This window comes from Cetorhinus maximus, chromosome 9 (genome assembly GCF_964194155.1).
Source record: "Cetorhinus maximus chromosome 9, sCetMax3.hap1.1, whole genome shotgun sequence".
Taxonomy (NCBI): domain Eukaryota; kingdom Metazoa; phylum Chordata; class Chondrichthyes; order Lamniformes; family Cetorhinidae; genus Cetorhinus; species Cetorhinus maximus.
In genome coordinates, this window is record NC_135887.1 from 7,427,841 (window position 1) to 7,443,061 (window position 15,221).

A 15,221-nucleotide genomic window follows, 5' to 3' on the forward strand; every position below is an offset into this window, starting at 1 on the left:
TTAAATCAACAGTGCAGCAAAGAGAGGAAGGGGTACGCAGAAGACCAGGTTTCGAATGGTCTGAGCTGGAACATAAGAGTAGGAGAAGGTTGCAGAGGACATGATAAGACCATAAAGATGTTTCAAAACAAGAACAAGAATTTTGAAAGCAATTGATTGGAGGACAGAGGGCCAATGGAGGTTGGCGAAAATAGGATGATGGGTGGGTGGGTCGGTCTGAGTATAGGATCGAATGCGGCTTGGGAATTTCTAATTTGTACAGGGTGAAGGCTGGGAGGTCGGCAAACTGTGTTTGAGAAACTGAGCTTGGAAGTGACAAGTGAAAATTCTGCCCCGAATTTCCCCTTTGTAAGCTTGAAACACTGAAGGAATCATGGAACTTACTGCACTCTATTTTAGAAAAAGGTCGGAAAAGGGTAGATATACCCGTTAGAGTGAAGCAAAAAGATATTAGCTAGAAGTAAAAAGTCTCATTGGTGGTGAAATTCATCTTGGGCGGTTGAACAAAGCAGGCAGTGGTCATTTGGAAATTGGTTTTACACTCTGCCTGACTTCCTTTTCCAACAATGCAAATATAAAATGGGTTACTGATTCACTATCACCTCTTGCGCCATGATTTAGGACAAACTTCAGCCTTTTTTAAACAGAAGATAGTGGGAACCAATGTTATCTTTGGTTGAGGGGAGATTTGAGTGAAATATAAAAACCAGCAGAGACTAGCTGGGCTGAATAGCCTGTTTTTGTTCTGTGTATACAATGTAATATTTATGAATTATAGAATTTGTTGCATTTTGAGTTTAACCACCCCCCCCCACCCCAGCCCCTTACTGTAGCTACTTCTTGCTTCCAAACTTCATATCATCCACACAAACAAGGTTCATCTGACAAACTTATCTTCAAAAAATCTGGATTAAAATGCTTTGGCTTTAAAGAGGCAGGTTAATAACTTCTGCTAAAGCAATAATCAGAGCCAAATCAAATTTTAGTAATTAGCTGTTAAAATGCTAGAAGTTGCCAATCAGATGCATACCTGAATAAATGTTTCAACCGAGTGTCTTGGATTGTCCCATAAGCAGACTGCCTGGCAGCTGAATGGCACTAACCACTTTAGTTAAGTTTGAATATGATTTCCGTGAATGAGGTAGGTTTTGCCTAGGTTGTTTGAACTGTTAAACTTGCTATATTTCTGTAATGCTAGATTGAGCAATTTTCTCAAAAACAAACCCATAGCCTGAAAGTTCATTTAGACCCGTTTTGATGTGTGTGTTAATTATCTAGAAATAGAATTATGTACCTTCTGAAATATCTTGAGCTGTTGTAAGATTACTTCTAAGATTTGCTTTATTCCGTTCTCCAGAGAAGCCTGCTTATGTAGAAGCTAGTAAGACTTTTGCTCACGTATTGAAGGATAGGCATGGAACTCAGGGTTATCAGGCATGGCTGAACGGGTAGAACTATCGCCTCTGAGTTAGACGTTTGTCTGTTCATGTCCCCTGCAGAACTTGAGTGCAGCAATTTCAGCGGGCACTGCAGTGTAGCACTGAGAGATTGCTGCATTGTTGGAGGTTCTGTCTTTCAGATGAGATGTTAAACCAAGGCCCTATCTGTCGTCTCAGGTGGATGCAAAAGATTCCATGGTGCTATTTTGAAGAAGAGCAGTGGAGATATCCCTGTTATCTTGGCTTATATTTATGCCTCAATCAACATCACAAAAATAGATAATCTGGTCATTATCACATTGCTGTTTGCAGGATTTGATGTTTATGGGATCTTGCTGACCACATGTTGGCTGCCACGTTTCCTATTATGATTACACTTCACAAAATAATGAATTGGTAGTAAAGCGCTTTGGGATGTCTGTGGTCATGAAAGGCTATACAGGTGCACGTCTTTTCTTTAATTTCCTTTATAACTGACAGCTCAGCAGCTGAACCCCGATTTAATTCACCTAAGAGGAATCCATGCATTTGCTGTCTTTCTTTCTTTCACACAGATACACACACGTGAATATAGCACACACAAATATACAGAGGCTGAACTATGTACTCATGGTAGCAGTAAGAAGCTTGCTATGTTTTAAAAGTATGGACATACATGGAGGCTTATCTAGAGCAGGTACACTAATGTGGAAAGAGACAATGAATTGCGTTTTTATTATTTTTCATAACCAGTGGGTGTAGGGAAATTGATAATATATGGCTCACTCATATATTTCATATAAATAAACTAGTTCATGTTTTGAAGGTCTTTCTTGTCTCAGTAAAATGTTATTTCAGACTGTTCTCAGTAAATGGTGAAGAATTCAGCCTGTGACCCGGACTAGATTTTAATAGTTACTATTCATGAGTATTCTTTGTTACAATCCCTGAATTTTATTATTAATTTGCTAGATATTAGGAAGAAAAGCAGCATCCAGTTTCAAGGGAACGTGAACTCTCTCCATCGGAGTGACAATTAGTGTTGAAATAAAGGAAAAATTGTGGCAAGTTTTATGACAGAAATAAACAACCCAACATTAAGCTAAAACAGACTGATTATTATATTTTCACCATTTTCTGTTTTTAAACCAATGGAAGCTCAAAATAACAATGCTTTTAACTGGCTGAAAAAACTTTTAGAATACTGAACTACAGATCAGGCAGGAGATGAAATGAGGAGGAAACAGTCTAGTTGACAGGGTGCTAGAAACACTTAACGCTAACCACAATGCAGAGATTTCAATCCCAGATAAATAAATTTATCATTTATTAATTTTTGTAATGTGAGCATTGCTCGCAAAGGCAACATTTATTACCCATCTCTAATTGCCCTGGAGAAGGTGGTGGTGAGCCACCTTCTTGAATTGCTGCAGTCCATCTGGTGTAGGTACACCCACGGTGCTGTTAGGGAGGGAATTCCAGGATTTTGACCCTGTGACAATGAAGTAATATATAGTTCCAAGTCAGGATGGTGTGTGACTTGGAGGGGAACTTGCAGGTGGTGGTGTTCCCATGCGTTTGCTGCCCTTGTCCTTCTAGGTGGCGGATGTCATGGGTTTGGATGTTGTCGAAGGAGACTTGGTGAGTTGCTGCAGTGCCTTGCCGATGGTACACACTGCTGCCACTGTCCGTCGGTGGTGGAGGGAGTGAATGTTTAAGGTGGTGGATGGGGTGCCCACTAAGTGGGCAGCTTTTTCCTGGGTGGTGTCAAATTTCTTAGTTGTTGTTGGACCTGCACTCATCCAGGCAAGTGGAGAGTATTCCATCACACTCTGGACTTGCACCTTGTATATGGTGGACAGGATTTAAGGAGTCAGGAGGTGAGATACCCGTTGTGGGATTCCCAAGCTCTGACCCGCTCTTGTAGCCACAGTGTTTACGTGGCTGGTCCAGTTCAGTTTTTAATCAATGGTAACCCCCAGTGTGTTCATGGTGGGAGATTCAGTGATGGTAATGCCATTGAATGTCAGGGGGAGATGGCTTGATTCCCTCTTGGTTGAAGCTGGTCATTACTTGGCACTTGTGTGGCATGATTATAACTTGCCACTTCTCAGCTCAGGCCCAGTTGTTGTCCAGGTCTTGCTGCATGTGAGCTTCAGTACCTGAGGAGCACCCAACACTGCAGTCATCAGCGAACACCCCCGCTTCTGACCTTATGTTGGAGGGAAGGTCATTGATGAAGCAGCTGGTCAAGCCTAGGACACTTTGCTGAGGAATTCCTGCAGCAATGTCCTCAGGCTAAGAAGACTGACCTCTAACAACTACAAATAGGTGAGCTTGAACTGTGAGTCAGCCTATTAGAATGTGTGTGATGTCTCTTGGAAGAGAAAGGATGAGAGAAGGTAAAAAAACCAATGCTGTTTGGCCCTCCCGAATTACTGCTAATTATTTACTTAATGGCATTAATTAATAATTCAAAGGCCCAGATAATCCTGTCCTGGAATTCAGCTAAAGGAGCATGTTAAATAGCGAGCACTTTGTGGAGGAGGGGGAATGGGAGATTATAAGAAAACAAAACTGCCTTGGGACTGAAAGACACCAATGATGCATTTTGCTCCAAATTTACATTTGAAAATATCGTTGTAATTTGCGACATTTATTTTCATTTCAGCCGCCAAGTACTTCAAGTTCACAAATCACACGGACTGGAGGACCTGGGCGGCATCAGTTGGCATTTAGCAATTTGCCTGCTCTTTATATTTATCGTGGTGTATTTCAGTATTTGGAAAGGTGTAAAGACTTCTGGAAAGGTAGGTGGAGCTAAATCACGGGAAAAAGGGAATGTTGGCTTGCGCTTGTCCATATTGCATCATGAGTTTGATATTTTTTAAAAATATTCTTTTCACGGGATGTGAGCACCACTGGCTAGGGCAGCATTTATTGCCATGCCTAATTGCCCTTGAGAAGGTGGTGGTGAGCCGCCTTCTTGAACCGCGGCAATCCATGTGGTGTAGGTACACCCACAGTGCTATTCGGAAAGGAAGCTGCCCAGGCAATGTATGGCACGCCTGTAACGCACTAATAAATTAATAGTAGTAATACATTGAGTAATTGGATTCAGTGCTAGCCATTAAAGAAGGTCAGTGCTTTTGGAACTTTTGTGGTTATTGGTAAAGGTATTTAGACCACTCTACTGGTTCACTTTGGTAAAATTTGGCATGGTTAGAAGCTACATTTTTAATTTTAATTCTCTCAAGTTGCTGCTCTCACAGTGATTGTAGACACAGGCACCCTAAATTGTACGGAATTTCCTTAAAGGATATCTAAGAAATCATTAACTTTCTTAAGTGAAGCAAATCAAAAGAATTATGTCAAGAGCAGGTACAATTCTCCCCAAGTACTCAACATATTCCTGAGTCTCTCCTTCAACATATATGGCAGGTAGAATATTTAACTGACCAGGCGTGGGTTGACATGAGTTTTGTTTTGGCAACATTCAAGGACAGGCTGAGTCTGTTGTGTGCATAGGACTAGGAACATAGGACTTAGGAGCAGGAGGAGGCCATTCAGCCCTTCAAACCTTCTCTGCCATTCAATAAGATCATGGATGATCTGGTTGTGGTCTCAACTCCACTTTCCTGTCTGCCCCTCGTAACCAATGACTCTTTTGGCTATCAAAATCTGTCTAAATCTACTTTGAATGCCTTGGGAAGAGAATTCCACAGACTAACAACCCTCTGAGAGAAAAAAATTCTCTTCATCACCATCTTAAAAGGGAAGCCTCTTACTCTTAAACTGTGTCCCCTAGTTCTAGTCTCTCCCACAAGTGGAAACATCCTCCCGGCATCTACCCTATCAAGTCCCCTCAGAATGTTATGTTTCAATCAGATCACCTCTCATTCTTCTAAACTTCAATGGTTATAGAATTAATATATATATATAAAAAACATATAAATTGAAGAGATGAAGAGTGGCTTGCAAATCTGGTACAGAGTGGGCAACGACACTGTAGTCATCCGCAAACTGTATATCTACGGTGGTCAATTTAGTTTTGACATGCAGGTGACTGGGGTTAAAGAGTTTTCCATTTAAGTGGTATTTAATACTCACACTAGAGAGCAGTTGATCCATGAGATGAATAACTAATGTCAGGTAGATTATAAATAGTATGGGAGATTTCACACAGCCTTACTTGACATTGGTCTGGATTTTGAAGGTGCTGGTTTCAGGTCTCCCACTCGAGAGTTGCAGTCATATCATCATGATGCAGCTGCAGGATTGTGATGAAGGTTTTTGGACATCCAAATCTCTGAAACACATTTCATAGAGCCTCGTGGCTTACTGAGTCAAATGCTTTGGACAGATTGATGAATGCAATGTACTTCCCATACCTTGGTAGCCACCTCTCTCTCAAAAGGTTACCACTGACAATGAGGTCCAACACCGGATCAGCTGCACCAGCTCAGCCTTCTACAAACTACAGTAATGAATGTTTGACAACAAGGACCTCCACAAGTCAATAAAAGTCCTAGTGTTCAGAGCAGTTGGCGGCACCATGCTCCTGTACTACAATGAGACCTGAACTGTGTATCCATGACACGTAAGAACTCTAGAGAAATTCCCTTATTAACACCTCTGCTGCATCCTCTGGATTCAATGGGTTGACTATCAAACAAACATTAGTGTCCTTCTTGAAGTCATCTTCTCAAGTATTCAGGCAAAACTCCTGCAAAATCAATTATGATGGACTGGACACTGTGTCCGGATGGCCGGGTCTTGTTTTCTCAACTCTCGATGGCCAGCATTCCAAGAGAGGGCAAAGAAAGCGCTTCAAAGACCCTCAGAAGCTCTCCATTGGGTGCAGCAGCATTGACCTTAATGACTGGGAGGAGCTTGCTACCAATCATTCAACATAGCAACAATTTGCCTCTCAAACTGCATCATGCTTTGAGTCCAAATACCTTCATGATGAGGCAGAGCAACAGCGGAGCAGGAAGGAAAAAGAAGCAAATCCTGCATTCCAGATCCCACTACCTCATGGGATGTCCTGCCCCATGTATCCAAAGATCTGCGGGTCAAGAATCGATCTGTTCAGTCACATGGAGACCGATGGCAGAGATTTGCGACTTTGAGTAGACATCATCCTCAAATGGAGGGACTGCCGTCACCAACTCATTCACCCCATAAAATCATCTCCAAACGTGATGAAAATATGATGTTATGAAGCAGTTATTGTTCTCATTAAACTCAGAACATTTATGAAAACTGATTCAGATGACAGCCTGATTGAAAGCATACTTGTTGCCTTTCCTCTGGTGGTTTCTATTTCTGCTGCTGCCAGAACACCCTCATGTTTCTGTTTTGCAGTCCTTTCCTACCACATCAAAGGTGTAATCACTTGGACTCAATCAGGCTTGATAGAATCAATGGACTTATAGGTCCTTTCATTGGGAGTTCCCAGTGTTAATTCTAAGTGTATGTTTTCAGCAGTGACATCTCCCTGGAAGTGGACTAAAGCTCAGTCTTACAGGTTTATATTGTTTTGCATAAATCAACTCTTCCGTTGATTCTCTGACAATTCCGTCTCCATTTGTCACTTATTAAAATATGTGCCAAGCTAGTTCTCCAAATTATTTGACCATATCTGTTGAGCAGTAGTGCTGGCTGTGCCTCCACTACATTGATGTCATGATTATGAATGACCATGGATCTTGGCTCATCACAACAATAATAATTTGACTTGGCCAAGGCAATCTTGGTTTAGGCTCAACTAATCTCATTCTTTTGTTCTTTGAAATTGCCATTTTTGGCCCAAAACATGCCTTCTATTTCCAGAAAAACAAACTCTTAAGTGAAACTATATGAAAACGATCCCACGAGAATTGTAATTTGGGAACACAGAGGAACATCTGTTGAAATTCTTGGACTTATTTTATCTTGCCTGCTCTGAGATGGAATTTTTGCTTCACTTCCATTGCTAAAGCTTGGTTTACAATATTTTATGCTTAATACTTTCTTTCCATTCTTAACGCCACAGGGTCAAACATGGAGATCCTCTCTTCCAAATTTACAGATGACACAAAGATTCTTTTTAAAATATTCTGTCGCTAGGCATCTAATTTGGTTTAAAAATATTGCAGAAATCTTAAACTCACTTCCATAGATTTCTCCATACGAACGTACGAAATTGGTGTCGAAGTAAATCATTTATAGCCCCCCAAGCCAGCTCCGCCATTCAATACGATTATGGCTGATCTGTTTGTGTTTTGAGTTCCACATTTCCAACTACCCCTGATAACCTTTGATTCCCTTGCAAACAACAATCTAACTCCACCTTAAAAAAATATTCAACAACCCCGCCTCCACTGCCTTCTGAGGCACACAGCCCTCTTGAGAGAAAAAAAATTCTCCTCATCTCTGTCCTAAAAGGGTGACCCCCCTAGTTTTAAAACAGTGCCCCCTTGTTCTGGACTCACCCACAAGTCTATGTCTATGTAAAAGAGGAAACATGCTTTTCACATCCACCTTGTCGAAACCGTTCAGGATCTAATATACTTCACCAAGTCACCCCTCACTCTTTTAAACTGCAGCAGTAACAAGCCCAGTCTGCCCAACCTTTCCTCATAAGACAACGCTCATTTCAGGTATCAGTCTAGTAAACCTCTTCTGAAACGCCTCCAAAGCATTTACATCCTTCCTTAAATAAGGAGACTAAAATTGCACACAGTATTCGAAATGTGGTCTCACCAATGCCTTGTACAATTGAAGCATAATATCCTTACTTTTATGATCAATTCCTCTCATAAAGAATAGCATTCCATTAGCCGCCTTAATCACTTGTATACCTGCATACTAACCTTTTGGGACTCATGCACTAGAACACTTAGTTGCCTCTGCACCTCTGAAATCTGCAATCGTTCTCTATTTAAGTAATATTCTGCTTTTTACTTCTTCCTGCCAAAGTGAACAACTTCACATTTTCCCACATCATACTTCACCTGCCAGATTTTTGCCCATTCACTCAACCTATCTATATCTGTCTGCAACCTCCTTATGTCCTCTTCACAACATACTTTCATACTTATCTTTGTGTCATCTCCAAATTTAGCCACCATGCCTTCACCCCCACACCCCTCCCACCTGTCTAAGTCATTGATATAAGAAAGTTGAGGCCCCAGCTTAGATCCTTGTGGAACTCCACATGTCCATCCTGCCAATCAGAAAAAGACCCATTTATGCGTACTCTGTTTTCTGTCAGCCAGCCAATCTTCTACATATGGTAATGTTACCCCCTACGCCATGAGCTTTTATTTTCTGCAATAACCTTTGATGTGGCACCTTATCAGATGCCTTTTAGAAATCCAAGTCCAGTACGTCTACAGGCTCCATTTTATCCACAGCACATGTTACTCCTTCAAGAACTCCAATAAATTGGTTAAACATGATTTTCCTTTCACAAAACCATGTTGACTTCTCCCGATTACCTTGAGTTTTTCTAAATGCCCAGCTATAACCTCCTTAATGATTGATTCTAACACCTTCCCTGTGACAGATGTCAAACTAATTGGCCTATAGTTTCCAGTTTTCTGCCTCCTTCCCTTCTTGAGTAGAGGGATTATATTTGCTACTTTCTAGTCTGATGGAACCTTTCTAGAATCTAGAGAATTTTGGAAAATTAACACCAACGCATCTACTACCTTATTAGCCACCTCTTTTAAGACCCTAGGATGAAGTCCATCAGGACCTGGAGACTTGCCGGCCTGCAGCTCCATTAGTTTGCTCAGTACTGCTTACCTAGTGATTGTAATTTCCCCAAGTTCCTCTCTCCCTTCTGCCTCCTGATTTACAGCAATTACTGGAATGTTTTCATATCCTCGGTGAAGACAGAAACAAAATTTCATCCGCCATTTCCTTATTATTTACTATTAACTCCCCATTGTCACTCTCTAGAGGACCAACACTCACTCTACTTACTCTTTTCCTTTCTAAATACCTGTAGAAACTCTTGCTGTCCGTTTTTACATTTCTAGCTAGCTTCCTCTCATACTCTAATTTTTCTCCTGATTAACCTTTTGGTCATTCTCTGCCATTTTTTATATTCTGACCGATCATCTGACCTGCCACTCATCTTCGAGCAGTAATATGCTTTTTCTGTAAGTTTGATGCTTTCCTTAACTTCATTAGTTAATCACAGATGGTAGTCCTCCCCTTGGCATTTTTCTTTATAGTAGGAGTATACTTATTCTGAGTATTCTGAAATATCTCCTTAAATGTCTGCCACTGCTTCTCTATTGATCTATCCTCTAACCTAGTATCCCAGTTCACTTCAGTTCGCTTTGCTTTCATGCCCAATCTTCTCCCTTTCAAACTGGATGTAAAATTCAATCATATTGTGGGCGCTGCTACCTAAGGGGAGCCTTTGCTCTGAGGTCATTAATTAACCCTGTCAGCTCCAGTTCCATTAAGTTTGGTAAACAAAACTCTCCCAGATTAGGCACACAAACGTGAAGTTAATTAGAGGCTGAGTGTACGCTGTAGGTGATCCAATTTTTGTTAAAACTTCAATAATCACAGACCTGGATGAGTTGTTGCAATTCGCATTTTAACTGCTTAAAAAGTCTGATGATGCACAAAGTGACGAGGGGGATAAAATTAATTTACACTGTGGCCGGGATTTTCCGGTCCCGCCATGCCGAGACCCACAGCGGGAGATTCGGCCGCCCAGCCAGAAGCCCATGATCCTGGCAGTGGGTGGGCAGGGCAGGGAAATCCGGCCCTGTGTCTTTCATGACCTCAGGAAGCTCTAAAGTGCAGAAGTGCCACAGAACAGTTCAAGCCTGGGGTCTTTGCCCTGCCATTTGCACCAAACAAGACCATGAAGGACAGGATGGGTTAGAGCTGAGATCTGGTATTTCCTACCCTGGAGATCCCACGCCGATGGCCTTTGAAGGAACTGGCATGGAAGCCAGGTATACGGGCTGCTGAACAGTGGATGTGAGGCCCATCTTGGAATCCAGCCCAGGAACACGAAGACACACCTTTTCATATAAAATTCATAGGTGTCCCCCTTACAGCAAGGAGTGTGAAACAGCTCTGATCTTTTGAGGTATAGCAGTGGTGGGAGGTGGAGCCTGAAGCACTGTATGGACCTAACCCTTTCCCACTGGCTACCAGTCATTGACTATAATTTCTGGGCAACGCAATTTTAAGTGCCCTAGGTACTCCCCTAGTGGCATGGGCACCTACCTTTCCAGTGCTAATGAGGGAATATCCCACTGGTTTCAGAAGGTGCCAGTGGTGGAGAACTTAAGAAATAGGAGCAGGAGTATTCTCTTTACTCCAACTCTTTACCCATCCGTTGATTCCTTGAGAAACCTAAAACCTAAATTCTGTCAGTGACAGAGCATCCATAATCCCTTGGGGTAGAGAATTCCAAGGATTCACAATCCTTTTGAGTGAAGAAATTTCTCCTTGTTGCAATCACTAAATTATCGGCTCCTTATTCTAAAAGTGTGCGCCCGTGTCCCTAGCATACGAATCAGGAGCTGGAATAGGCCACTCGGCCCCTCGAGCCTGCTCCACCATTCAGTAAGATCATGGTTGTAACCTCAAATCCACACTCCCACCTGCCCCCAATAACCTTTCATTCCCTTGCTTATCAAGAATCTATCTACCTCTGCCTTAAAAATATTCATAGACTTTATTTCCACCACCTTCTGAGGAAGAGAGCTCCAAGAAAAGAATTCTCCTCAACTCTGTCTTAAATGATTGACCCCTTATTTTTAAACTATGACCCCATTTCTAGATTCTCTCAGAAGAGGAAACATCCCTTCCATATCCACGCTGTCAAGACCTGTCAAGATCTTATACGTTCCCCAGCCAGAGGAATCAGCCTTTCAGTGGTTTGCCCTGTCAGACATCTTCAGAATCTTGTATATTTTAACGAGATTATTTATGCTTTTTCTAAACTCCAGAGAATATAAACCCAGTTGACTAAGGCTCTCATCATAGGACAACCCCCTGATCCCAGAAATTACTCTAATGAATCCTCACTGTACTGCCACCAAGGCATGTATTTTCCTGTTTAAATATACAGGTCAAAACTGCACACACTACTCCAGGTGTGGTCTCATCAAAGTCCTGTATGATTGTAGCAAGACTTCCTTTATAATTTTACTCCAAGTCGTTGTAATAAAGGCCAATATATCCTTTGCCTTTCTAACTGCTTGCTGTACCTAGATCCAAGCTAGATGGACTGCAAACGTTCAAGAAGGCAGCTCACCACCACCTTCTCGAGGGCAATTAGGGACGGGCAATAAATGCTGACCTAGCCACCGATACTCACATCCCCTGAATGAGTAATTTTAAAAAATGAAGTAAAAACAAAACAGATCTTTTCCTTGATGATAGGTTTATTCACAGGATGCAGCATTACAGATCTCTGCCTCCTAACTACTAACCCCCTAGTGTCCTAGCAGTCCCTTTTTATACGTGCTCAAAGACAATTAATCAGTACCCACTACCCATTTACCCTTAACCTTAACTATATAATTGGCGTGACGTTAACAGCATATGCATGCTAGCTTTCAGTGTCCCTTGTACAAATACACCCAAGTCTCTCTGAATGTCAACATTTACAAATTTCATGCCTTTTAAGAGACATTCTGCTTTTCTATTCTTACTACCAAAGTGAATAACCTCACACTTCCCACATTATATTCCATCTGCCATCTTGTTGTCCATTGATTTAACCTGTCTATATCTCTTTATAGCCTCTTTTGTGTCTTTTTCCCAGCTTCCATTCCCACCTAGCTTTAGATCATCAGCAAACTTGGATACATTACTCTCAGTCTCTTTGTCTAAGTGATTAATATGGACTGTGTGTAAGTGAGGCCCCAGCATTGATCTTTGTGGCACTCTGCGTGTTACAGCCTGCTAACTTAAAATATCCCATTTATCCCTACTCTTTGCTTCCTGTCTGTCCATAATATATTACTCCAACTCCAGGGGGCCGTTATCCTGTACATAACCCTTTGTGCAGCTCTTTATCAAATGTCTTTTGGAAATCCAGTTTTACTACATCTGCTGGTTTCCCTTTACTCTACTAGTTATGTCCACAAAACCTCTGATAAATTTGTCAAACACGATTTCCCTCTGATAAGACTATGTTGACTTTGTCTGATCATATTGGGCAGGATTTATCAGTCGGCAGGCCCGACACGCCGAATAAAATGATGCGCGATCGCGTCAAGCTTGCTTCCCAGCGTCATGGCGCCATTGTGCGATGTTTCGTTTGGCGGGCGCCGGAGTCGGCTGGGCGCCTGCTGATATGTAAACGGCCTATTAAGGCCTATTAAGGAAATGATTCGTGTAATTGTTAACACTGCCCGTCCAATCTTAAGGTTGGCAGCCAGGCAAAAAGGCCAAGCGGCCTTCATGTTTTTTTAGGAAACCTCATCCACGAGCAGGATGAGGTTTCCTAAAGCTTTTATTAATTAAATATAAAATTTTTCCTCAATGTAAAAACATGTCCCATCTCATGTGACACAGTCACATGAGGGGATATGTTTAAATGCATTTTTAATCCATTTATTCATTAATTACAATAGCGATTCAATCTCCCTGAGGCAGGGAGATTGAAGCGCTCTTTCGTGCACATGTGTGAAAGAGTGCTGGCTCCGACTCTCTCTCCTCCCCCCCGCCCGCAAAGGTAGCGCTGAGTGCAATGGCTCACGCCTTAATTAGCCTGCCCATGTAAAATGGCGGCTCGGAGCCGATCGCGGGCGGCGATCAGCTCCGCGTCTGCTCCCGCCGAGCCCACCCGCCGCCTGGAAAATTCAAGCCATTATGATTTTTCTAAAAGTCCATTGTTAAGACTTCCTTAATAACAGTTTCCAGCATTTTCCTAATGACTGATGTTGGTCTAATTGCATAGCAGTTCCCTGTTTTCTCTCTCACTCCTTTCTTGAATAGCGATGTTACATTTGCTTCTAATCCATTTGGATCGTTCTAGAATCTATGGAATTTTGGACAATCATAACCTGTACATGAACTATCTCTTGCAGCAACCTCTTCTAGAACCTTAGGATGTAGGCCATCAGATCCGGAGAATTTGTTGGATTTTATGTCTGGATCTGGATGAGGTCCCCAACTTGTTAATTTCCCTGACGAGATTCCCAATTTGTTACGACCGGAATGGGACCCCAAGTTTGTTATGATCCCGGGTGAGGAGGAATGACCTGGCTCTTTTTTTTTGAACCCCCTTGGTTGGTCGCAACAAGGTTAATTTAAAAATCCTTTCCCCACGGATACCTCTTCCCAGTTCAAATGTATTTACTTTTTATAAGGACCAATTTAATCAGGTTTTCTTGAGTAAAAGAAAGAGTAAATTTTAGTTACTAACACTCGAGAAAAAATAATAAAATGGTGCAACACAGATAAGAAATGAGAAGTTAAGAGTCCAGATAAAAAATTTAAAAATATACAAATCAGTCTTTGGCTTGTCCGTGAGGCGTGGATAGTGGTACATTGTGGCCGTTAAGTTGGGTGATTTCGGTAGAGCTGACTTTGGTAGATTTGCAGTCTGTTGGAGACACTTGTTGGCTTGTCCCGGGGCAGGAATCCTGGTTCTCTCTTCAGGGTAACTGAACAGCTGTCTTGTTTCTTTTTACTTGTGGTCTCTGCTAGAACACACTTGCCCCCAGCGAAATAGAGAGAAAGATAGAGAGAGAAATTGCCTGTTTGCCTTTGCAGGGGTGACTGACTGGTGTTTCTTCTTGTTGCCATCACTCACAAACACTGGTCTGCAGCCAGCTTTTTAACCCATTTTTCTTATGTAGTCCCGGGAGGGGAAATAGTTGTGTGTTGCGCCCAGAGTCCGTTTTCCTTCCATCTCAGACCCGTTTTACACATTCTGAGATATAAATCAACAGGAGATGGATTTTTGGATGACTGCTGTTATGTGGGAATCAGTCTCCGTTGTCTCCGCAAACACAGGAGATTAAAAGCCCAGCCTTTTGCATTTTCCAAATCTTCTTTTCAAGTGTCTCCGTTTGAAGTAGGCCTTGACACCCCTTCAGGTGCGACTTTCCATGTTCTCTCAGGACCAGCCTGTCAAGTATAATCCATATAGGAATTTTCCAGAAAGCGGTCACTTTATATTATCAGTCATCTTTTGATCAGTCTTTACTTGCATTTCTTTTAAAAAACACAGGTCTTCCATTAAAAAGCTCAATATGGCCGTAGGTAGTTCGTAGCTGTTGTGAGAATTTTAGTCCCTTAAGTTTTTCCAACACTTTTTCTCTGCTAATTTAATTACTTTAAGTACTTCATTCTTATTAGCCCCTTGGTTATCCTCTATTTCTTGTGTATAATTCATGTCTTCAAGTGTGAACACAAAATATTTGTTCAATGTCTCTGCCATTCCCCGTGATAATTTCTCCTGTTGTTGCTTCTAAGGGACTGACGTTTACTTTAGCTACTCTTCTGTTATATACTTGTAAAAACACTCATAAAAGCTCTTTTTATATTCCTGGCTAGTTTACTCTCATATCTATTTTCCCCTTTTTCATCAACTTCTGGTGTCTCCTTGCTGGTTTCCAAAATACTCTCAATCCTCAGGTTTACTGCTATTCTTTGCAACATTATAAGCCTCTTATTTTAATCCATCACTATCGTCAACATTCCTAGCATTCCAGGGGTGGGTCTTTCCTGCTGAGTTTTTGTTTTTTTTAATGAAATGTATTTTTGAACATCTTGAATTGTTTCTTTAATGTTTCCCACTGTTTATTTACCTCCATACCT

At 41.6% G+C, this 15,221-nt stretch overlaps 1 protein-coding gene across 1 annotated transcript in view; it reads left to right on the forward strand.

The window, feature by feature from the left end:
• The window catches only part of slc6a4a (solute carrier family 6 member 4a), a 76,057-nt gene that overhangs the window by 11,794 nt on the left and 49,042 nt on the right, over positions 1–15,221 (forward strand). The window contains exon 4 of the mRNA XM_078547999.1: positions 4,090–4,228. Within this exon, the coding sequence (XP_078404125.1) occupies positions 4,090–4,228 (139 nt within the window). The remainder of the gene's footprint in view (positions 1–4,089; positions 4,229–15,221) is intronic.